At 27.2% G+C, this 26,069-nt stretch overlaps 7 protein-coding genes across 7 annotated transcripts; 3 read left to right on the forward strand and 4 right to left on the reverse strand.

The window, feature by feature from the left end:
* Window positions 1–1,298: 1,298 nt before the first annotated feature.
* FG379_003136 (uncharacterized protein) lies at window positions 1,299–3,032 on the forward strand (the record flags this gene model as incomplete). The annotated part of the gene is made up of 1 exon (XM_067328794.1): window positions 1,299–3,032. The coding sequence occupies one exon, from the start codon at window positions 1,299–1,301 to the stop codon at window positions 3,030–3,032; it is 1,734 nt and encodes a 577-aa protein (XP_067184934.1).
* A 504-nt stretch (window positions 3,033–3,536) lies between these two features.
* On the reverse strand, window positions 3,537–5,048 carry FG379_003147 (ubiquitin activating enzyme E1; the record flags this gene model as incomplete). The annotated part of the gene is made up of 1 exon (XM_067328805.1): window positions 3,537–5,048. One exon carries the CDS (start codon window positions 5,046–5,048, stop codon window positions 3,537–3,539), a length of 1,512 nt encoding a protein of 503 aa, XP_067184945.1.
* Window positions 5,049–5,610: 562 nt separating this feature from the next.
* FG379_003158 (DNA-directed RNA polymerase beta subunit) lies at window positions 5,611–9,744 on the forward strand (the record flags this gene model as incomplete). Its single annotated transcript, XM_067328816.1, has 1 exon — window positions 5,611–9,744. One exon carries the CDS (start codon window positions 5,611–5,613, stop codon window positions 9,742–9,744), a length of 4,134 nt encoding a protein of 1,377 aa, XP_067184956.1.
* Window positions 9,745–9,992: 248 nt separating this feature from the next.
* Window positions 9,993–17,501, reverse strand: FG379_003169 (uncharacterized protein; the record flags this gene model as incomplete). The annotated part of the gene is made up of 1 exon (XM_067328827.1): window positions 9,993–17,501. A coding segment is annotated over one exon (7,509 nt), but the record flags the coding sequence as incomplete, so codon positions are not given.
* Window positions 17,502–17,962: 461 nt separating this feature from the next.
* FG379_003180 (Mak5 pre-mRNA splicing RNA SFII helicase) lies at window positions 17,963–20,569 on the reverse strand (the record flags this gene model as incomplete). Its single annotated transcript, XM_067328838.1, has 1 exon — window positions 17,963–20,569. The coding sequence occupies one exon, from the start codon at window positions 20,567–20,569 to the stop codon at window positions 17,963–17,965; it is 2,607 nt and encodes an 868-aa protein (XP_067184978.1).
* An 878-nt stretch (window positions 20,570–21,447) lies between these two features.
* On the reverse strand, window positions 21,448–21,848 carry FG379_003189 (uncharacterized protein; the record flags this gene model as incomplete). Its single annotated transcript, XM_067328847.1, has 2 exons — window positions 21,448–21,538; window positions 21,595–21,848. 2 exons carry the CDS (start codon window positions 21,846–21,848, stop codon window positions 21,448–21,450), a joined length of 345 nt encoding a protein of 114 aa, XP_067184987.1.
* Window positions 21,849–22,595: 747 nt separating this feature from the next.
* Window positions 22,596–25,811, forward strand: FG379_003190 (uncharacterized protein; the record flags this gene model as incomplete). The annotated part of the gene is made up of 1 exon (XM_067328848.1): window positions 22,596–25,811. The coding sequence occupies one exon, from the start codon at window positions 22,596–22,598 to the stop codon at window positions 25,809–25,811; it is 3,216 nt and encodes a 1,071-aa protein (XP_067184988.1).
* Between the last annotated feature and the right edge of the window lie 258 nt (window positions 25,812–26,069).

Below are 26,069 nucleotides of genomic sequence, written 5' to 3' on the forward strand. Positions count from 1 at the left end.
GATTGAGAACTATATATATTGGATCTATAATACATTTCGTTAATACAACCTAATAAAAAAATAATTACCGTAACATAAAGAAAACTTAGAAACTTTTCCTTTCACTTTAATAAAATACTAATAATTTGTCTATTTTATGAATATAGAATTAAGACGATAAGAATTATCAATTACAATGTTATTATTTATTTTTTTATAATTGCGATTCATTTTTTTAAATCATTATCATATAATACTACATTTACTATGTATATAAAAGTGATTATTTTACTGTTTTCATTTTATTTAGTATTAAATATCTACGTATGTAATTATTTTAAGTGAATTAAATATATATTGATACTTCTTACCAGAATATTTATTAGATAGAATTATTGTTTTTCCCTTACTTGTTTCAGAAATATTAATTTAGTGATAGTAGATTGATTCGGATTCTACACAATGAAAAAAATTTCTATTTATAATAACTACTTTTCTCTATAAACATGTAAATAAATAATAATCAAATAATTAAAGATTCGCATTTTATTATGGATAAAATAACAAGGACAAATTATGGATTGAGTAACAAATAAAAATTTCTTTTCGTATAGAAAGAACCATAAATATGTACATTGTAAATAAGAATAGTAACTAGTCAATTAATAGTAATAATTTGGTAGCTAAACTTGCAAGCAAAAATTTACTAGTTAAATATTAATATATATTTCATTTATAATATTTGTTATTTTCATCATCACTATTTTGTTAATAATATTTTTTATAATTTATATTATTATTACCCTTTAATATTTAATCCTTCATTTCATGCATTTTTTTCCTTCCTTTACCGGTTTAGAGGTACCAATAAATCAATTTAAAAAATAAATTAATTATAAATATAATTTCAAATAAACAAAAGCAATATCACACATATAAATTAGAAAGTATAAATAATAAAATAACACAAGTATTTACTATTTTTTATAATCACCTAACTTCAATTCTCATAATTTACTTGTTTAATTTTAAATAATCTCTGTATTAAAAAATTGGTATTTAGATACAGTTAATTAAATTATGCTTTATGAATGAATTAATTAACAGATTAGTGATAAGTTCCACAACTACTCTGCAATTTCGTTCACTATTAATTACTAATATTACTGTCATGTTATTTTAACACATTTTGCGAGAAAAAAGGCATCAAAAGTGGTATAGAGATAGCTTCAAAGCAATAATTTAAACAAATAAATATTGATCACAATAAAGAAATATTATAACTTTTAGAAATAATTATTATTTTATTCTGTAAAATAATGAATAACAATAGCTATTACCCTTACTATTACAATTCGAGCAAATTTACGTTAATATTATTAATATTGCTAACGGTAGAAATAATATGTGATAAATACATATCTCCGGAAAAATTTAGTAATACATTTCCAGAATCATCACTAACAAATAATATAAAGAGCAATGGTAATTATGATGATAATTACCAATATGTAGAAATAGATATACCAGATTTACCTTCTCCGAATATAACCAGTAAACTTTGCCCGGTATACGGGATTAATATTAAAGGATTTTTATGTTTAGGATGGAATAGTATAAAAATAACAAAAGCGAATTCATGGCAGGAATGCGCAACTTTTTGTTCAGACTATGTTGCTTTTTTCTTTGTTAAATGTAAACAGTGGAGTTACGATATAGAAAAAAAAAAGTGTTGGATTAAAACTGGAGACAAAGTATGTAAATATCCTGATGAAAATTATGTATCAGGAGTAGTGAACACATCAGAAGTTGGAATGTGTTCAACAACATGTAAAGTTGGAGATTGGAGTTCATGGACGCCATGTACATCTTATTGTGCAGGAATAACTCAAAGAGTGAGACATGTTATAAAATCACCATTGTATAAGTCAGAATTGTGTCCAAGACTTGTTGAAACTGCTATGTGTAAAGGAAGTATTGAATGCCCGAAAAATTGCCCAAATTATCACGTAGTTGGATTGGGTTGGGGTTGTAAAGTTGAAATGAATAAAGGTGGTGGTACAATGAGAAAATACGTGAATACATGGCATGAATGTTTGGGTTTATGTAAAAATACATATAATTGTACATATTGGTCTTTTCAAGGAATATCAGGTGTTGAAACATGTCTATTAGTTATAGGTGAAGTTGGATGCACATACCATGCATTAGGATGGGTATCTGGTGATGTTAATGTTGTTGCAGTTGATTGTCCTGTTAAATGTTATGTGGGTGAGTGGTCAGAATGGTCATTATGTCCGCATGATAATCTATGTACACAACATTCTGTATCTAGAAGAAGCAGGCCTCTTATATCTACACCCCCGGATATGAATCAAAAAGCATGCCCTCATCTCACTGAAAGTGTTCTTTGTGAATGTGCAAATAAATTATCAAATAATATTATTAACAACTTAGATTTTTATTCTAATACCGAATCAGGTCTTGATTTTAATATTAACAGTCGTAGTGATAATATGAATAGGAATAATGTTAATTATAAAGATAGTGACTTTGAATATCAATACGATGACAATGATAATAGTGAATTAGGTCATTCTATCAATAATAAAAATAATAATAATCGCCTTCATAGAACATACAAATCCATAAATGATGAGATTAGAAGATTAATGAGCGTCAACATACTTAGAAACTATAATTCGGATATAAAAAACAACTCTATTTTAAATAATAATATCAATGATATTAATAGCCAACTATATACCAATTCAATAATTGGTAGAAAACTTAGTAATGATCTTGGATATTATTCAACAAAAAAGTTACTTGAAAATTTATACTTAAAGAATAGATATAATTTTCAAATGGAAACTAAGTACAATGATAATATTGATACTTCTAATTTGAATTATAATTCAACATATAGTAATAATGATGATAATTCAAAAGATGAATATGATTTTTATAACTTTTTCTCTTCTTATTTACTTGGAGTTAATTATACTAATTTTAACAATAATGCAACCTTAGATCCTAATTTATTTGGTTAAATTATACAAAAAAATACGTAAATAATAATTATTGTTATATATATTTTAGGTAGAAAAAAGATAGCATTAAAATAATTATTATATTAAATACGTATGACACTTAACTTCTTTTGAGCTTTTTTTATATATTTTAAATTAAGTTAAATAGTAAACATATTTTATTTATAAATTAACAAATATTTTATGTTGTTAATTATAAGGTGCAAATTTATATATTTAATTTGATATTATTTCCTCTTTTCCTTCAAATTAACACGGGGTTTCTCTGATATTTATGTTCCGCGTATCACTATCAAATCAAATATACAAACGAAACTTACTTCCAAATTAATGTATTATTAAGTGGTATGTAATTACCCGTTATTATTTTTACTATTTCTTGTGAGCATACTCCTGAAATAAATGATGAAGTTGTGAATAACTCCTCTCCTAATAAACTATATTTGTTCATTTGAATTGTAGTCATTTTATATTTAGAATAAAATAATATTGTAAATAAAAAACTTACCATTTAATTAGGTCATTATTTTCACTGTTCGTATAGTTGTTAAAATAGGTACTCAAACCCAAATCCTTCAGATTATTGTTAAACATTTGCAGAAAGTTACTAAAATTACATTCAGTTACTTCAAAATCTACATATGAGTAATAATTTATTGCAAGAAAATAATATATTAAATTATGATCATTATTAATATCATTTTCAATATAATTTAATATACTTTTAAATTTATCATTTTGTACATTTATATCTCCATCTTTATTATATATGTGAAATAATGATTCACATTCAGTTCTAATAATGTTTTTAAAACAAAAAAAGTATTTAAAAACTAATTTAATTAATTCTATATTAATTATATTGCCATATTTATTCTGTATATAATCATGTATTTGAGCTAAGTCATCATCATATTGTTCATTATAAATATTTTCTATTTCCAAGTAAGATATCGAATCGCAATATATATCAGGTAATTCGTTTGAAACTGGGAATTTATTATTTTTCATATAAAAGTCATATATTGCACTCAATATTATTTTGTACTTAATGTTAATATGGCTATAAATATCATTATCATTCGTATCTATGTTGATACTTTCTTCAGCAATTAATGTTTTTAAATAATTAAATGCATCAAATGAATATATATTTTTCATGTAATTCAATGCCTGAATGAAGTTTTTATAGTTATATTCTTTATTTATGTTACTTAACATTTGAACTATTTCATCATTTATATCCAAGTTCTTACCATTATTATTTGATTGAATCAATGATTTACACTTCAAAATTAGTGCAGGAAAAGGTATTTTGGAAATATAACTATTATTGTTAAACACAAAACCATTTATTTCATCAATATTTATTTGCAATGAATTATTTAACAGCTTATCTATTGGCTTATCTAATTGCAAACTTTTCAGCTTTGATATATTTTTGCTGCCATTTGAAAGATCTAAAAATAAGTTATTATACTCAGAAAAATATATCTGATATATTCCAATAAATCCATATGATTTTAAGTTTATTATTGGTGATTTCAATTTACCTCTACATTTATTATTGATTATTAATTTATTTACTAGATTGTTAGTTATATTTATGCATACTACTATATTATAACTATTCTTGTCATTATTAAACAATGATGTTATATACTCTTTAGGCGATTTAAAAATACATTCAACGTTTACACTACTTTTAAAATTGCTAATATAATCCTTAATAACTTGTATTTTCCTTTTCCTCAATGTATTTGCTTTTTCATCTATTAATGCCATGCATTTTCCGTGCTCATTCTCATCTATGAGCTGATCATCTACTAATTTTATTGTGTTTACACCAATATAACTTAGCGAAATAACTAATTCAGACATTAATATTAATTTAGAGGACCCGATTATCAATATTTTTGATCCTTTTAATAACTGCTCACCACTTTTGCCCCATATTAATCTTTCTCTCGACCAATATTTATCGTTGTTATTTTCACTTATCATATTATTAACCATTTGAAACAATATAATTCAATATTAAATAAATTGAATATTAACCTTTGCTTTCATTTCTACCATAATATATAACACAATATAGGTACCTAATAAATAATTGCAACTACTTAGTATAACTGAAGTATTTGAGCAATACACACAGCTTATATAGTACTTATAAGTAATGGTATCAATATGTCTAATACACTAACACTTAATTTGGTATTATTAACTTTGTTTATTTACTTTTTTCAACCGATCATATATGATCAAATTAATACAAAAAGGCAAATACGACATGGCGCAGGCGCCGTGCCGCATTTGCCTTTAAATGTATTATTTTACTGCAAAAAAAGATTAATGAAATGAATTAAAAAGAAACAACACAAATCTGTTTGCACCTTTTTTTACTAAAAGAGGACTATATTATTCAATAATACAAAGCTGAATACAAGGAGACAGTAATAGAAATAAGGTTATATGAATTATTGTTATATTTATAAAGCTAAGGCATAATTCACAGTTACTATTGAGTTAAATAGACGTGTATACTTTAGAATAAAACATAGCAATAATAATTACTATGTTCTTGGATAATAAAGACCATGAGGCCAGTCATAACAAAAAGGCTAAGTTTTTACAAAATGAGGTGAATGATGATAATAATTTGTTTATTAAAGAAGAGTTTAATATTGAAAATAAAAGTAAATCAGAATTAGCATCTTTATCCACCTTATCAATAAGCAAAGAAAAGTTATCAAGTGAATCGAATAAAGCTAATTTACATATAAAACATAATATTAGTCGTAATGATAGTAGCGATAAAGCGATTCTGGATGATTTAATAAAGCCCGTAAATACAATAAAAGATAAGTGGAGATTGTTGCCACATTTTTTAAAAACTGAAGGTTTGGTAAAACATCATATAGATTCATACAATTACTTTGTAAGTACAGAAATACAAAGTATAGTTAGAGCAAATGCAAATAGAATAATAAGAAGTGATGTAGATCCATCTTTTTTTATAGAATTTTTAGATGCAAGAGTGGGATTCCCAAGACTAGAAGAAAACATGATAACAGTAGATTTGACACCAATGATGTGCAGAATGAGAGATCTAACATATGCTGCACCAATATATGTTGATGTTGACTATGTAAGAGGCAACACTGTCGTTAGAAAAAAAAATGTGGAAATAGGCAGAATACCTGTTATGTTAAGATCAAAAGTATGTATATTGCATGGAAAAAATTCGTCTGAAATGGTAAAATTGAATGAATGTCCACATGATCCAGGTGGTTACTTTATAGTAAAAGGTACTGAAAAGGCAATATTAATGCAGGAGCAATTAAGCAAGAACAGAATAATAGTTGAATTAGATAATAAACATAATTACTGCGCAACGGTAACATCTACGACTGCAGAAAGCAAGAGTAGAACATTAGTGGTACTTAAAAATGGTAGATTATATCTAAGGCATAATTCATTTGTAGATGAGATACCATTGTGTATTGTATTAAAGGCAATGGGAATAGAAACTGAACAAGAAATATTTCATATGGTTGGGACTGAACCACATCATGAAGAAGGTATAATAAATTCACTGCAAGAAGTACATCAAGAAGGGATATTTACACAAAGACAAGCGTTATTATACATGTCAAAAAGAGCAAAATCTAAATTAAGAACTTCCGGTCCACCAGGAAGTAGTAATGTTAATAATTCAGGAGTTGGTAGTAGATCATCAAGAACTTCTGCAAGAGGCTCAACTGGTAATAGTGGCAATTACTCACAAAATTCATTTGGTGGAATGGGTGATGATGATAATGACCAATTTAACAACAATATTAACGATTCACTGGCATGTAATAATAATTTCAACAATAAACATGGCTCTTCAATGGGAACTGGAATAGATGAAGTATTAGAAACATTGAATAGGGTATTACTATCACATATAGGTACCATATATTGTGATTTGTATCCAAAGGCAATATTTTTATCTTTAATGGCGAAAAGAGTATTAGATTCATCTAAAGATCAAACATTATTGGACGACAAGGACTACTACGGTAACAAAAGAATTGAATTGGCAGGGCAACTAATATCTATATTATTCGAAGATCTATTTAAAAGATTTTCAGTATTAACTAAGAAGCAAATAGATCAGACATTAGTACGTTATTTTCAAACAAAGGATGCAGGTAAATTAGGTGGCAGAGGCGGAGCAATAAGTGGTTCTGGTATAAATGACGATCCAAACTTATCATATCCAGATTGTTTTAGAAATTTACCTACTGATATTATAACTAGAGGAATGCAAACGGCATTAAGTACAGGTAACTGGTCGATCAAGCGTTTTAGAATGGAAAGAAGTGGTATGACGCAAGTGTTAACTAGATTTTCGTATATTGCTTCATTGGGTATAATGACAAGAGTAGATTCACAATTTGAAAAGGCAAGAAAGGTTAGTGGGCCTAGAGCTCTACAACCATCCCAATGGGGAATTCTTTGTCCATGTGATACACCTGAAGGTGAATCATGTGGTCTAGTTAAAAATCTTGCATTAACTACTCACATTACAACTGATCATTGCCCACAATATTTGGTTGGTTTATTACTTTCATTAGGTGTACAGGATATTTGCTCTTCTTCCTGTCTAGATTGGCATTCATCACAACTAAATAATAAATTATTATGTAATGAAATAAGCAGAAATTTAACAGGTTTATCACTATCACCAAATTTGTCTCCATCATTAAATAAGCCATATTCAGCTTCTCAACCATTGTCTTCATATTTCGTGTTTATAAATGGTTCATTGATGGGAATACATAGGAATCCAGAATTACTGGCAACTCAGATAAGATTATTGAGAAGAAAAGGTTATATAGGGCAATTTGTATCGGTATTTTGTAATCATATACACTGTTATGTGCAAATAGCAACGGATGGAGGAAGATTATGCAGGCCACTAATAATAGTAGACAAAGGAGTATCAAGATTAAAAGAGAAACACATAGAAATGTTAGAAAGTGGTGAAATGGCATTTGGTGATTGCATATCAAATGGTATACTTGAATGGGTAGATGTGAATGAGGAGAATAACTTATTAATAGCATTAAGAGATGAAGATATTACACTAGAAACCACGCATTTAGAAATAGATCCACTATCAATATTAGGTGTAGTTAGTGGTCTTATACCATATCCTAATCATAATCAAAGCCCTAGAAATACATATCAATGTGCCATGGGAAAGCAAGTAATGGGATCTGTTGGTTTTAACCAATTTCTTCGTTGTGATTCTGTTTTATATTTACTGGTGTACCCACAGAAGCCACTTTGTAAAACAAGAACAATAGAAATGATTAACTTTGAGGAATTACCTGCTGGGCAAAATTCATCAGTGGCTGTTATGAGCTTTGCTGGATATGACATTGAGGACGCAATAGTTATGAATAAAGCATCTGTGGACCGTGGATTTGCAAGGTGTTTTGTAATGAAACGCCAAACAGTTGAATTACAAAAATTACCAAATGGTCTTTCTGAAAGAGTAGCTTGTCCAAACAATTCAAACACAAGTCAGATTATGTGTTGCGGAGCTGGAAACATGATGGGAAGAACTTCTCAGTCAATATCTACAAATAATAACAGAACAACGAATAATTGTAAAAATAACAATACGGGTAGCAGTGACTATTATAAAAAAATAGGAAATAATGTATCTAGTAATAATAGTGTATTAGATGAGGATGGTGTATGTAATGTAGGTGCATTAGTTACTGAAGATGATATTATAGTAAATAAAATGTCACCTATAAATACAAGAGAGTATGTGGGCGATCCATCCCAAATTGATTTGTCCGAGTACAAACCAACCCCAATCAAATATAAAGGACCTTCATCATCATATGTAGACAGGGTTATATTAACCGAAAATTCAGATGGTAATCAGATGTACAAGGTTATACTGAGACAAACGAGAAGACCTGAACTAGGCGATAAGTTTAGTTCAAGACATGGTCAAAAGGGAGTAGTTGGACTTATAATTTCACAGGAAGATTTACCTTTTTCAGAAACTGGTTGGTGCCCCGATTTAATTATGAATCCACATGGATTTCCTTCCAGAATGACAGTAGGAAAACTAATGGAGCTGATTTCAAGTAAAGCAAGTGTATTAGACGGAAAATATAGATACGGAACTGCATTTGGTGGCACACCACTGGAAGAATCAGCTAAATGTCTTATTGAGAATGGTTTTCATTATTCAGGTAAAGAGTATTTAACTTCTGGTACAACAGGTGAGGCAATTGAGAGCTATATATTTGTAGGTCCTATATTTTATCAAAAACTTAAACACATGGTATTAGATAAAATGCATGCTAGAGGTAGAGGGCCTAGACAAATATTAACCAGACAACCTACTGAGGGGAGATCTAAAGATGGTGGTCTCAGACTTGGTGAAATGGAAAGAGACTGTTTAGTTGCTTATGGTGCCAGTAATTTACTTATTGAGAGACTAATGCTTAACTCGGATGTATTTGAAACTAATGTATGTAATCAATGTGGTCTATTTGGTTATAATAACTATTGTCGTTATTGCGATAACTCCCAAGATATTTCAATTGTTCGTCTTCCATATGCATGTAAGTTATTATTCCAAGAATTACAAGCTATGAATGTTTGTCCGAGAATAAGAACATGCACCAAATAACTAAAGAAATAAGTCTAAATTCGTTATTTTTAAACAATAAATGTTTATAGATATCAAAATATAAAATCAACTAGAATGCTTTGTTCATTTCTAGGAAGAAAGAAATCATTTTTTTTAAACCATTTAATTATCTCATTTTCTTCTATTATACTGCCGTTGTAATCACTATTTCCGTCATTTATCACATCTATTTTTAAGTTTTTATTCATAATATTTTTTTTTCTTTCATGTATAATTAAAAACCATACCAATGTAATAGCTGATGGAATTAATATAGGAATATCAATGTGATTATTAAGATTGTTTGCACCGTAAATGCAATCTATTATTCCTTTAAATTGAAATAAATTTTTATATTCTGTGTTTTCTATAATATTTAAATAGCTCTTTTTATAGTTATTAATATATTCTTCTAACATACAACTATTACCATTACCGTCATTTGTACTTTTTAAACTATTAATTATATTCCAGCATTTCTTATTCGGATACAAAAATACATAGTCGTTATATTCAGTATTTTTGTCTTTTTTATTAGTAAATTCATTTTCCATCGAGTATATGAATCCAAAAGGTAAAGTTGTTATTTTCAGAAAATTAAATAAATCCAAGTAGTAATATTCACTATTTATTTCATTCAGATATTGTTCAATTTTTGATAATATAATGTTTAGTAGTGATTCATGATATTCTTTGAATAATACAAAATCAGGTATTATATTCATTTCAAGTTCAATATCGCTTGAATTATTTAAATAATTTCTTAAAATAGTAAAATATTCAGGATGAACATATAATGAAGAGCACAATAGGTATCTAAATATCATAAAACATTTATTCACAACACTTTTTTTATCTCGTTTATATTCTTCATTTGTATAATTGATATCACTATTGTACATAAATGCCATAATACGAAATACTATGTCTATCAACATATCAATATACTTTGGAGGATCTAATTTGTTCCCAATTTCAACAATTAAATTTATTATTTCATTTTCAATCCAATTTAAATGAGAATCCAATAATATTGAAATTGATATATCTTTATTCCCTCTAATGCTATTATCAATAATATATTCTGAATTATAAATTATTAAAGCAACAAGTGTTTCTTTAATTTCATTTGACGTTGGATTAATAAAGTTCATGCTTGAATTATCATTTGAAAATAATACTACTCTTTTAAATAGTTCAAGCAAGTATTTGTTTGTATTAATTATATAGTCTAACTTTATATAGATGTTATATTTTTCAATAAATGTTAAATAATAATCGAAGATTAATTTGTATAGTCTTGTATAGACTTCAATCTCGTGAAAACTAATTGTATCAAAACACAATTCACTTATATATAAAAAAAAATAGTATATAATAAAAATAAATAAACAATCACATTTGTAAGTGTTATTGTAATTGTCTATTTGCTTGTAATATTTGATTATCATGAATTTTAAATTTTCACTATTATTATTTGTCTGTTTGTTTAATTTATTAAACTCAAAAGTATTGTTTAACCCACTATCATTAATAAAATTAGTGCTTAATAACGAATCGATTGATGAAATGACCTCTAATAAAATGAATAGCGCATTTAATGTAAAATCATTATACTTAGTCGACCCTGAATATAATAATACTAATATGTCTATGATTATTTTATTGTATCTGCTTGTTTTATTTACTTTATTCCAAATTAGTATTATTGATGGTACACAATATATTATAATATTATTTTGCTTTAATATACTACTTATAATTCTATCTATATTATCACTTCTAAAAAAGTCAATGGACTTAATTATTAATTCAAAATTGTGTACTTTGTCGACTAGAAAATAACTAAAATGTGAAAATAATATTAATCCTTTTTCATTATTGTATTCTTCTTTTGGAATTAAATTATTCGATATATTAAAGTATATTGACATTAACTTTTCTTTAGAATTTTCAGACAATGTTATTTCACTAGTGAAATCATTTTCATTGTTGACATCATTAAGAATACTAATATCTGTTCTTGAAATAAGATTATATAGCAATACAATCTCTGATGAATCAAAACTAATGTTTGTATTATCATTATAAGCAACATTCACAACAATGTCCCACAAAATTAGTCTTTTTTCAATATTCAAATAGTTATATAAGCAAATCAGAATGTCAATTAAATTAATAAATAATTTATATGAAAAATTATCGCTATTTATCTTAGGCTCGATACTGGTAAGTAAATTGAATATATTGTTTACAAATTCAGAACAATTTACCTTCGTAAAATAATTATTATCATTGTGTTTCATTATTTTTAAAATTAATTTTATAATATATGTGTATTCATTCAATATAAATTCATTTATATAATAATTATTAATTCCATCTATGCCTTCATTTGTAATTATTAAAAAAGAGGTAAAATTACATAAAAAAATAAATATTTTTTCCAGATTATCGTTATTAATTGGTTTATCATTTATATTTAAATTACTTTTAAATGTATTATTTTTTTTATTTGGGTTTAAGAGTGATAAATATTTACTTTTGTAAATATAGTCTTTCACTATATTAAATTTTAAATGATTATTACTTACGCATAAAGTTAATTCATTTTCACATTTTCGATTATCCAATTTGTTATAAATCATTTCGAAAACAGCTTTTAAAATTTGTGTTATTAAAACAAAGTTATTTGAATATATAAAACCCACATAATTGTTATTAAATTTAAAACCATTCTTCGACGAAAACAAATTAAAATAGTAAAAATATGGATTTAGTTGAATGTACAATGGGAATGCTGAATAACTTAGATTTTTATTACCATCTAACAAATATTTTGATATTTCGTTTATTTTATCTAGATTAGAATAATCACAGTGGTTGTTATTACCTTTATTAATATCATAAATAATTATATTAAAGGAAAAATTAATTAGTTCTGAAATGCTTAATGATAGAAAGTAATTATTTAAGAATTTGATTGATAAATAACTAATATTGTTATCTATAAGCCATTTACTTAACATAATAGAAAATTTATTTTCTTGAATTATCAATGATTTAAAATTTTCAACAGAAAACGAACTTAATATATCTAAGCTGTTGTTTATAAAGCAATCGTTAATTAATAATACCAACAATAAATTCAACAATGGTGCATCTAAATGTTTCAATTTAAAGTTATTAATATTATCAACACGTGATTTCTCGAATAAATTACGATTTACTCTCAATAGAAGATTACATAGATTAGGTAAGAATTCTTTATTTTTAAAACTATATTTGAATTCTAACGGTATTGAAATGTATTTATTATAATCTATCAAAGGCGTTTCGTGAATTCTTGTTTGATATATTAGACTGAACGAAATAGCCATTAATTTATTAATCAAATTACTATCAACACTATCTATTTTAGCAATAGACATATTTTTAATAACAGCATTAATATATTCTATTATACTATTAAAAATACCCGTACTATGTAACTCTTCATAATTGTAAAAACACAAATATTCACCAATACAATCCATGTATTTGTTACTCTCCGTGATTTCTATATTTCTGTCAGTTATATTACTATTACTTTCTTCCATTTTTATATCCATTTCAAAGTGCAATGATATAATATCGTCTATAATATTGTTACAAACTAGTATTTTTTTTAATTCAAATAAAAGTGATTTACTATTGTCAAAAATATTTAAACTGTCATTGATAAATAATGATTCTGTTTTTTTAAATAGTTTATCATCTATATTTACTTTCTTTAGTTTAGTTATTAAAAAAAATAAGTTTAAATCTAATATTAAATCGTTATCATCACTTGTCTTTATATTATTTTTATTGAGGTAATTTATATAATATATTATATTATCCAATTTATTTACAAATGTATTGTAGTAATTAAACATATCCTTTCTGAAATAAAAATAATTTAGTAAATTTACAAGTAGATTTATTAAATAATATCTAATTATTGATGATTTTATTCTCGGAGGTAGCTGTTTTGGTTTTATACTATTTAAACTGTCATTCTTATCGTAATTTATATTTTTAACACCAAACAAGTATTTAAATACTGATGATACTATATACACTAGTGTATTATAACAATTATTTATTGTTATTACATTATCGTTATTGTTACTATTCAGTAATAATTCTTCTATTTTATCAATTAAGTGATTTATTAAATATTTAGTAAAGAATAATATTGATAAAATTGGCATAGTTGACGAGTCGTTAGGTGTATTTATAATATTTTGAATAGATGTAATGTACAATGTTGGCGATAAATCTGAGCAGCTTTGGAACAAATTAACAATATTTATTTTATTGTTTTCTTTTTGACTATAGTTATATTCAGGTATTATATATGACCAATAATTCATACTATCAATGGTTTTAAGGTATAATAATTTCAACAATAACTTGGTTATTTTTTGGAAATTATCATTATTAATAATGCTTTCAAATAAAATATTTGAAAAAAGTTTAGATGTTTCCATCCTAAATATTATTTCGTCGTTTCTCTTTAATTTGATCTTGCTTTGATTAATTATACATGGGTATATTGTTATTACTTTCATAGATTCCAAAAGTCCAAATTTTGTTGTAATCAATAAATTATCATTTAGATTACTGTTTTTCACGTCAATATTATAATCTAATAATGACAAAATATCATTTTTGTTTACTATAACATTATTATCTACTTCTTCCTTAATAGCTTCTAAAACGCATTTTTTTTCTACTTTATTTTCCTCACATTCAGAGAATGGAAATACTTCATCTGGATATTTCGGATCTAAAAAAGAAACTAATGGATCAGATACGAGATCTAATATTATCATATTCATAGAGTCAATAGAAAATTTTGGATGGTTGTTGTATTTGAATAAGTTATCATTTAATTCTTTATAGACAGTTTGTTTAAGTAACATCAATAATACAGAAAAATGCACATATCTTGAAGAACAACATGAATCACCAATAAATGGGAACACAAATCTCTCAAGTGTCTCCACTATGTCATAATTATTGTCATCATTACTTGTGTTACTCAACAATTTTGCTGATATATTTGAATATTCTTCGTTTATAATATTGCTTTGATCAGATAATAGAATATTCTCAAGGTCATCGATAGACGTAGTTGAATTTGTATTAAAATTGTATTTATTTAGTTCTATATTCATTAATACAGATTTAACCAGTGATTGAATATTTCGTTCACAATTAGCATTGTTTAATAACTTGTCTCCAGGTAAAATTGATATCCAATTTCTAGGTATATTAGGTAGTAAGTTATTTAATACATTAAAACATGCTTTCACCAGATACTTCTTTAATTTTAATGCATTATTTGTAGTGCACTCCAAATCGGCACTAATTTGTTTATTCATTATAGTGGAGTTATTATTTAATAAAAAATCATTTAATAATAAAAATAGTCTAATCGATCCTAATGAGTTCCAGAGTATAAATATCCACTGCTTAAAATCCTTAAATAATAGCATTATTGGATTGTCTTTATCATCCTCAAATAAACTTAACGCACTTGATTCATTATCATTTTTAATTAATTTAAGCCTTTCTGATGATTCAATGAGTGATTCTAAAATAGTTGATATATTCTCAACATTATTATTGGATATTATGATTTTACAAATAGGTATAATAATTCTATTTAATTCATTCATTATACGACATAAATTATTCAGAAGGTGGTCATATTTATTCATTTCATTCTGTATATTGGTGTTTTTTAAAACTGACATTAAATTCGACAATACGTTATTTATAACTAGAAATGAATTGTTTAATATAAATAGTTTATCATTAAAGATTTTTTGATTGAAAAATAAATTTAAATCAGAAAATTTAGTCAAGTAATTAATTATATGTTCAAGCATAATTGTTAAAAGTGATGAACTTGATGTGTAATTAGACAAACCAATTAAAAAGTGTGAATTATGAATAAGGGCTTGTGAATAATCATCATCAATAGGGAGTGATAGGAAATCTATTTTATTAAATGTCAATAAATTATCAAATATTGAATTCAATTTAATTTCTTGAGTATTATAATTATTGTATTGTATTAGCCTTGCAACAATGCCACCTGAATAATAGCTTGAGTTATACATTTCAAAACTTTCTGTGAAAGACGCCCTAAAAATCCAATCAATCATTAATTCCTGTAGTTCTGAATCTATTTTCCAAACAAAATTAATATCATTTGTGCTATTTATAATATTAAAAATGCATTCAATTGTAATTCCAGGAGATATTTTTATAAATGGTGATATGAAATTTTTAAATAGTAACCAAGTATTATTTTTATCATTACTGTTCTTTTGTATATATAAAATAAAACTAAATATAATTTTCTCAATTACTTTACTCCAAAGAAATACCCAGTGATTATTTGATAACCACTGAAAGCTTTCCGTTATATGCTTTCTTATGTAATTGGATTGAAAATGAGATAATATTAAATCTCTTATTCTTTCAATGTAATCTATATAATTTGTTAATTTATTCTCTTCATTCCAGTGGTTGTTTTCATATAATTCAAATAATATTAATATTGAATAAGATATTATTATTCTAAAACATTCTCCTTGTACTGGATACGAACCTAGACCGTATGTTGAAAATTTGATGTTACATATACTAGTTATATATTCAAAACCTTCAAATATACCATCTTCCCTATTACTTATTCCTAACTCAACAAAAACAGTATTTGCTAATAAATGAGACAATAATTCGATTATATTACTCATTTCATTTTTCAGGTACATAGTTGAATTATTTTCTCCTACCAACGATGAGGAAATATTTACTATTAATTGTAATATTTCATGGCGTTTTAATGATACTAACTTTGAGTATTGCTTGAATATAACTATCATACTTTGTATTAATCTTTGAACATTAATGAAATCGTCTAGTTCCATGAGTACTTTTACCCCTTTAAAAAAAGTATGTATTAAATTATCACTTAATGAATATCCAGGTACTCCTAAATGCACCATAGTCAGTAAAAACTCACTACTTGCATCTCTTACTCTCTTATCCACATGTAACATTAATTGTGGTACTGATTTATAAAGATTTGATATATCTTTTCTAGTCTCAATTATTTCCAATCTGAGGAGCGTTTGAAGTACATAGAGAGATGTTATAATAAAATTTGGTTGTATATCTCTGGATATTAATTCGGCCAAATCTAACACACTATTAGAAGACAAATAATCGGTATTTATGTGAGGATTACTTGATTTATCGTTTACAGAAGCAATTTCATATTTGTTATTGGTATTAATAACACTATAATTGCTACTAATGGGATTATTGTTTCTCACATTGCTTTTATTAAGTATTCTTTCAATATTTATTGAATCTTCTATTTCTATACCTGTAAATTGGTGTATAAGATACACCAATTCTTTGGATAATTTAGAAACTGATAATTTAATGTATCTGTTAATAAGTGAATATAAACCCATTAGCCATCTTATTGCTAATAATGGGGGGTCTGACTGTATAAATTGTACTATTAAATACTCTATTTGAGAAAGTGAATCTTCTTCTCTGTACTTTTCATCTAATAGTGGTATTGTGTGGCACAAACCTCCAACCTCTTTAACTACTTCCCACCATTGATCATTTGAAAGCACTCTTGGAGGGACTGTTGGGCACAGTAAGTATAACACAGAGATGTGTTTCTTAAATGTCTCCATTTTTCTCAAAGTATTTATTTATTTCGGGATTAACAATTTATAAGTAATTATATAACACAAGAGGTCTGTGATTCTTGAATAATATATATTATTTATATTAATTTAGGTCTGTTATTCTCTTACTTTTTCTTGTCTATACTTAGTATATTTACACAAAATATGGTTTTTTTATTTTTGTTTCCCGGTAAATGCCAAAAATACAAATTACAGTAAAAAATGACTTTTTGTGTTCAAATAAAGAGAAAGATAATATTAAAAATAATGATTAACAAGAAACACATATTTAAGTCTTACTGTGACTTGAAACTTTGAGTTCCTAGTATTCTTTGCCTGAATGACAATTAAAATTCAATTATTTTTAAAGACAAAATATTTAGATATGCATAAATGACAAAAATTATACTAAATAAAAAATAGATAGCGTAAACAAAGATCAAGCTATTTGAATTTAAATATATTGTTCAATAGAATTTCTGAAACGCTTTAGCAAATTCTAATAAATATTTTCTTTTTTGCGACAGACTTTGAATAGTTTTTATTTGTTCAGGGGTAATAGAATATTCCTCTTGGTCAGACAATTCTAGATCAGCTTCATTAGCTTTGTTAATCATCCAACTGTTATTCTTTTTTTTTCTGAGTACATTGTGCTCAATTTTCTCAATTTCATTAGCTAACTCTAGCCTTTGTTGTACGTGAGAAACCTGAGATGAAACAACACTTTTCATTTGGAATGGAACACTAATAGATTCAATGGAGAGTGAAACAGCTTTTAAGCTTTTTGAATAGCTCATAACGTCTTTAGGCGTGCAAAAAATGACGCATTCACCCTCTCTAGATGCTCTTGCTGTTCTTCCACTTCTGTGAATCATAAGTGAAACATTTCTGGGTGGTTGTAAATGAACAACCACATCAACATTCTCGATATCAAGTCCCCTAGCAAGTACATCAGTACAAACAAGAATTGCTGAATTCGATGATCTAAAGGCTTCTATTGACAGTATTCTTTGTTTTTGAGACATATTGCCATGTATACCAATAATTTTTAATTCACTACCAAAACAATTGTTTCTGCATTTAGTTTTGTTTTTTTTTTGAAATGGAAGATCCTTCTGATGTAAATCCTTACAAACAAGGGTTAAAGATAATAAGGGAACTAATCTATATACATATGAAATAGAATTTACAAATAATAATAACTTTGAATTATTAATTGATACTGGACAAGTATTGCATGCAGTAGCATTATTTTTAATCACTTTATTTTTACAAGGAGGTAACCACTTTGGAGAAAATAAAAGTAACAGATATAACACAAGCCTCATTTCAATTTCATCAGCTTCACATTTTATCATTGATATTGTCAATCCTTTTGGAAGTTTAATTATTCCTCCAGATTTATCGTCTATTTTACTTACTCTTTCAATATTTGTCGTTTCTTTATTAGTATTTGTTTTAAATCGAGATAAATCTACAACAAATACCTGGTTTTCCCTCAGTTTTATGTACTGCAATAAACTTTCTACAGCTTTATTGCTATTTTCAGACATTACAGAATTGTAAATTTTGTTATCTATATTGTCATTGTATTTTTTATTTCCTATTTGCTTTTTTGAGTTATTTTTTTGATTTAATTTCGAAAACTTTGGATGTAGATAATTTGGTAAAGTCAATGTCGCTGAAAACAAATATGTTTGAATCTTTCTTATTACCTGCTTTGATTTTTTATCTGTTTTATATATGTATTGTAATATATCTCTGAGCTCTCTATAGTGACCCTGTTCCACTAGTCTATCTGCTTCATCTAGAACCAAATAACGCAATTCGTCCAAGTTGAATTTTACATATGATTCTCTTTTTGGAACAGAATCGGAGACTCTTGAATTTTTTTCATAATTAAAATTATCTTCTAGTATTAAGGCTGAAAGCCTTCCGGGTGTACCTATTGCTATTTGCACATTTTTTTTTATAACTAATCTTTCCTGTTTTTCTATTGATAATCCACCCACGAAGGCATGTATTCCCAAACCTGTATATTTACCAACTTCTTTTAAATGATCCCTTACTTGTATCGCTAATTCTCTGCTTGGTAATACCACAAGTGCATGTAGTTCCTCATTTGATTTATATTTATTTTTCTTATTTTCATTCACAGCAAATTTATCATCGGTATCAATAACATTTGTAGTTTGGAATCCTAAGCTTTCTAATTCCATCACCACTTCATCTTTCGCAATATCGTTAATTTTTTCTTCATCCCAATTATTTTCATTTGATTCTGTGAAATCATATGCGTTTTCAAAATCCTTCAAAGCCTTTGTTTCATTTTTTTCACGTCGTCTCTGTATCGTAAACATTATGTTCACTATTATTGGAATTCCATAGGCTAATGTTTTACCTGAACCTGTTTCCGCCGCACCTATAATATCTTTTCTATCTCTAATTGCTGGTATTAGACAAGATTCTTGAATTGGTGTAGGTTTTAAAAAACCAAGATTGCTTAAACCTTTTAAAATACTTGGATGTATAACCAAACTTGTGAATTCTGATTCCTTCATGCTGTAATCATTGTTATTTATATCTATTGTTTCACATTCATTCATACTTTTGTCAAAATTTTTTGTCCATTCGTATAATTTTTCTTTCAATTCATAATATTCCTCCCAATACTCTTCTGGATCAGCTACGCATTCTTTTTGCTTTATTGAAGTCTTTTCTTTCTTCTTTTTTGTATTTATATTTTCATTTCTATTGGTTCCTTTTCTTTTCTTGGAAATTTTATTATTAAGATTATCAATTTCACTGTTTTTACTATTGTTTTCTTTATTATTCATTATATTCATGTCGTTTGGAGTGTCATTATATCTCATTTTTTCGCTCTCCAAATTGGCTTTGTTCTTGCACATTTTATTTTTTTGCTTGGATGTATTACCTATTCCTAAGTCGTAAATTAACGTTCCTGACGGATCTTCTATCTCCTCAATCATACTAACACCATATTTTGAAAATTCGGATAGTAATTCAGTATCTATTACCGTTTCCCTCCATTTTAATTTTTGGTTCTTGCTCATTTTAGTTATATTTGTTGTAATTCTACTACAACGCTAGGCCAACAAATACTCGTTTACTTATAGAAATGTTCTTTAATTATTCAAATATTGTATTAAATCATGTATTTTATAGTTTACTAATTTATACTAATTAATGGAATAAAGAAACAAATTTATTAGATTTAATAATTGAAAAAAGTTGTCAAATAAAAATTTACAATATTTCAACTTGTCAACAACTGCCGTTGGTTTATCTTTTTTTACCTGTAATTAACATTTTAACCACAATAAATCTAATATTAGTATATATAGGTACCTATTATTGTCGGCGCCATTCCTACCCGCCAAACCATAACCATCATTAAATCGTGTCGAATATTAAATTTGAACCAGGAAACGTTGGTGGTTTAAACTTACCTGGCCGGCGTTCGGGGTCGCTCAAGAATGACCCTGTCGTAATCCTGAGCAGGGCATTGCACTCCGCTGTCTGTGAAGGGTTATGGATTGATCGTTGATCATTTCCAACGGCGAAATTTCTGGCAGCGGTGATCACTTTGTGTGGTTGCCAATATTGAAACCAATGTATCATATAAACTATTAGTTTTTTTGTTGTCTCCTGTTGTGGCACTCGGCCTAGCCCGTCCCCTGTCAGTCCTGGTGTCGACTGTGTTTGTGTGGTGTCATTCAGTCCCAGGCCATTCTGAGTGTACTACTTGTTTTCTGGGGTCGAGCCAGGTACCTGGCGGAGTGAGTGTGTGTTCCTGCTGATCCCGCTTTGGGCTGGGAACGAAAATTACAGACGAGGACTCTGAAACGTGCGGTGCAGACGAGAGTAGAGGTGGAGTGCAAAATTTATGAATACAGAGCTACGGATGTTCATAGGAGTGTTTGGCAGTTTCTCAGTCGTCTTTCTTGCTACCCTTATGGGGAGGTGCTTCTTGTCTTATTCTGCTAGACTCTGCAAGAAATTCATCAAATTTAGGAATGTACCTAGAATTAAAGAAGAGCGTTACTATAATGTCGGTGGGTGAAAAAAGCAAACTTACCAATACACGATTCCAGAAAAAATGACTAGCATTATTGCTAGTACCAGTAATAACTTCATGTGTAACAGTTCGTTGTACCTATATGCAATATAAGACATTGATAGCGAAAGCAATGATAAGATTAGACATGTAATGTTCAATGCCTTTAGAATAAATTTTTGATCAATTCCGAGTGCATTTTCTATTAAATCAATAAATCCATTGGAATGTTGATTCAAAGGTAAGTTATTTTTCTCAGTGGCTTCACTAACCATCTTTGAATAACTCCTAATGTGAATCGTTAGAATTAGTGCTTTGTGAAACGGGTCTACTATTTGTTATAGATATATATTATAGTGCGTATAACAATATATTCAACTGTTAAAGCAGAATATATAAAATCAATATCTTCTTTATTATATACCAATTTCAACCCGCAATATGCAATGTCTGTATAGTTAAGGCTTAAATACGGTTTTACCGCCATTTTTGGTGGTAGTACTACAATGCGGCACCACTAGTGCTACATGCATAACTTTCGGCTCACAACGAAAAGTGAGTTCGTATAGAAGAGTTGAATAAATAAAAAATGCGTTTAGGCTGTAGAAATACCACTCTTATTATTAAATCTATAATCTAAATTAAAATAAAAATGGAGATAGATAATGCGAAAAAAACATTGACATATAAATAATAGATAGATTATATTTGACATCTTTGGCCGATCAGCAAAACTATTTATTTTGATTAAATAATAAGTAAAACTATATTACATTAAACATACATGACGATATTTATAACAATTAAAAAAACAATTTAAAATAGATATTTAAAAAAAAAGTTAGAAAAAAAATGTCCACTTAAAAAGACAAAAAATAATGATGATAAATGATAATAGGCTGTATTATGCGTATTGTGGGGTTTTGGAGAAAAAAATGGGAAATGGTTAAAAAAATAGACAGGGTAAAAAAAAAGTAAATAGTAGCAAAATATACGAAATAAGTCATAGTTAAAATTGAGATATGTTGGTTATCAGAGAGGATGATTATAATTCATTATGGGCAGAGTTGCAGTGGCCAGGAGAAAAGTTTGAGAGGGTTATGAGTTATTTTAGGAAGTATGCGGGATTAGAGGAAGGATTAAGCAGTAAAAGATTAACCAAATTATTATTAGATTTAGGAAAGAGTTGTTACACAGTAAGGGGTGGTTTGGAATCGTTGACTAAAAGAGGTGACTTGTGTTGGATAATAAGTGGAGCCAATATAATGAGTGGATCACAATTTATGTGTTTGGCAGGTTTAATGGATAATTCAACACCACATTCGACAAATAGTCCTGCAGGATTGTTGAGGCTTGAGATGATATTTATGTATTATGACAAAGGAGGTAAGGGTTATTGGGATAGGAATGATTGGGAATTAATAATGAAAGATATACAATATCCATCTAAGAATGGTGAAAAATTGGTTCCATATCCACTTAAACCTGATCAAATAATTGATTTTGAGATATTGAAAAAATTAGTGGAAACAAGAAGATTGAGAGGTACATCTCAGTTATTGAGAATATCCTTTGATGAGAAAGATATTGATACTAGTAAAGATGAAAATACGAATTCCTCACTAATGAATAATTGTGTCAATAAGAATAAAAGTGATTGTAAAGATATCAATGATAATATTATTAATCATTTCAACGATAACTATGATACCAAACTAGATAAGAATAGCGCAAAAGTTGGTGATACAATTCAAACTGTAGAGTATTCACCTAACTCAAGGAAAACATTGCGTGTATTTTCACCTAAAAAAAAAAGGCAACAAAAAGTTCAGAATGAAACATCAAAAAATACCTTTACAGAAAGTGTTTCTTCGTATATGTCAAAAATACCTGTAATTCCAAACTCTATTGTAAATAATAATTCGCCTAGAATGACTTTTAGATCAGAAGTTACTCCAAATCCATATTTTATCACTGGAAATATGAATAAGGTATCTGACTATGGATTAAATGTCGGTTGTCACAGTCAATTGAGTGATAACTCATTACCAATTCAAAATAACCACAAATCACCATTACATCTAATGCCATCTCGAATTTCAAATAATATTGATACTTTTGGGTCACCAGTAGTGCAAAATATGGCTGGAGTGAATGATGATTCAAACGAGCTTCTAAATTTGAATTCGCTCCAGAATTTAGGTCAATCACTACAAAATATTGGTCAGTCCTTAATGTCAATGATTCCTAAAGTATTTCCTGTTCCAAATATAACAGTTGGTGCAGGTAATTATGCATATGTTTCCCAGGTTGATTTAAAAAATAGATTGAATAAGAATAATAACAATAATAATAATAATAATAATAATAATAATAATAATAATAATAATAATAATAATAATAATAATAATAATAATAATAATAATAATAATAATAATGACAGTAATATTGATCCAAAAAGTGAAAAAGTGTATTACAATTCATTAGATAATGCTAACGATGATCGGGAGAAAGCTAATAATAGAAATTCAATTCATTGTACAAGGTATGAAGGTGAAAAGTATAATGTTTTTGGTAATATTAGCCTTCCAAATTTCCATTCTACATATTCAAATGATAACTATCCTATGTCAATTGACTTAACTAGATTTAAAGACGGTGATTCAGCATCATTGCCAACTATTCCGGAAATAAATGGGAGATTAAATCCATATAGTGTTGATAATGAAGATGAAGTAAGTTTAAATAGGGAAATGGTGACAGGTATAGAATATATTAATTTGTATAATAAGAATAATCATATTGAGAAGACAAATAAAAGTGAATTAATAGCAAAAGAATGTTTGTACGATAATATGAACGAGAGTGGTGCAGAAGGTAGTAATAACGTTAACAAATTATCAAACCCAACGAAGATGGAAGAAATAGATTATTTCTTTACATTTATGGAACAATTATTATATAATGAAATCATAGAGAACAGTAATGTTTTTGATAAAGTAATAGAGAAACATGATGGCAATTTTCATTTGACAAACAAAGAAGACAAATACTTGGGCAAAATAATGGCAATATCAACAATGGATCAATTTTTATTAACATTTGCACTGAGTTGTGTGATATCTCACCAAAGAAATGATTATAACCTCAATCAAATGCAAAATAAAGGCGTTCTTGGGAATGGGGTAGCACCGAGCGAAATAAATGATGAAATTGATAAATTATTGGGTTTGTTCCATAGAATATATAGAATAATGTATCAAGATTTAAAAAATGAAATGGAAAGGAATCATTGTGATGATAAAATTAACGATGGTAATGATAATAGTGTTGATTATACGATGTACGATGATTTACCATATGTTGTAAAAATGGTTTGGGAAAGAATTAAAGCAGCATTACAGGATGATTCGGATAAAGAAGAAATAATGAAAGATATTTGTATTGTTTATTATCACTATATACTAGAAACTAATGAATCATTTAGCAGAAAAACTGAAAACGGCGACGATAAGATAAAGTATCACTCCATAGACGAAATGATTGAAATAGTTAGACGAAGATATGTTGTAGCAATGAAGATGTTATCACTAAACAATACGGCAAAAAATAATAAATTCACTCGAAACTTAACGAAGAATGAGCTAGGAAGAGCAAATACTAAGGATGATAAGATACATGTTGGCTTAAATAGCATCGAAAAAAATAATAATAGACACTTATCTAGTTATGAGAACGTTTCTTTATCCGGCAACTTGATTCATATAGATAATAATAAAACTAGTAGAAAAATGGTATCAACATTTTCGCCATCTTCAAAATATCCATTATTAACTGCAACGTCTTCCCCTAATTACAGTTTGTATAAAACAGGTGTTGGTTCTTTAAGAATGATAAGTATGGGAACTAAAAAATTAGAATGCGATTCTTCCAGAAAATTATTTGAAGACAATGCTAATTATGGTTTAAAGAATGACTTAGTTCCATGTTTATCATCAGAGAACCTATCTGGAGACATCAATTTAACAAATCGTGAGTCTATAAATAAACACGATTATATTAGAAATAGAGATATGGTACACTTCAATGAAGGTACTTCATATCCAAAAAAATACGCAAACGTAAATAAGGTCCAGGCAAATATTGCAAGTTATTGCCCAACAGAGCACATATTAACTGATAAAATACCAGATGCAAGATTAGAAAGAAAGTCTAGAATCCCGTCAAGAATATTGTGAATTCAATGTCATTTCTACTAAATATTTAAGACATTACATATAAGTGTAAATATATGTTAATTTTTTCTCAAAAACTTCTGTAGATTTTTTTACTGAGAAAGATAGTTAATAATAGTTATGTCTTTAATAGTAACAATAAAAAACAATATCATGAGTCTAATAATGAATAATCATATGCCAATGTTTAATATATTACTTTCTATATACTTGTCTTCTATATTGCCTTGTTCCTGTATTGTTTGGTAGTGTGTAGTGTTT

This window comes from Cryptosporidium bovis, assembly GCF_009768925.1.
Source record: "Cryptosporidium bovis isolate 45015 chromosome Unknown contig_6, whole genome shotgun sequence".
In the NCBI taxonomy this organism is placed as follows: Eukaryota; Apicomplexa; class Conoidasida; order Eucoccidiorida; family Cryptosporidiidae; genus Cryptosporidium; species Cryptosporidium bovis.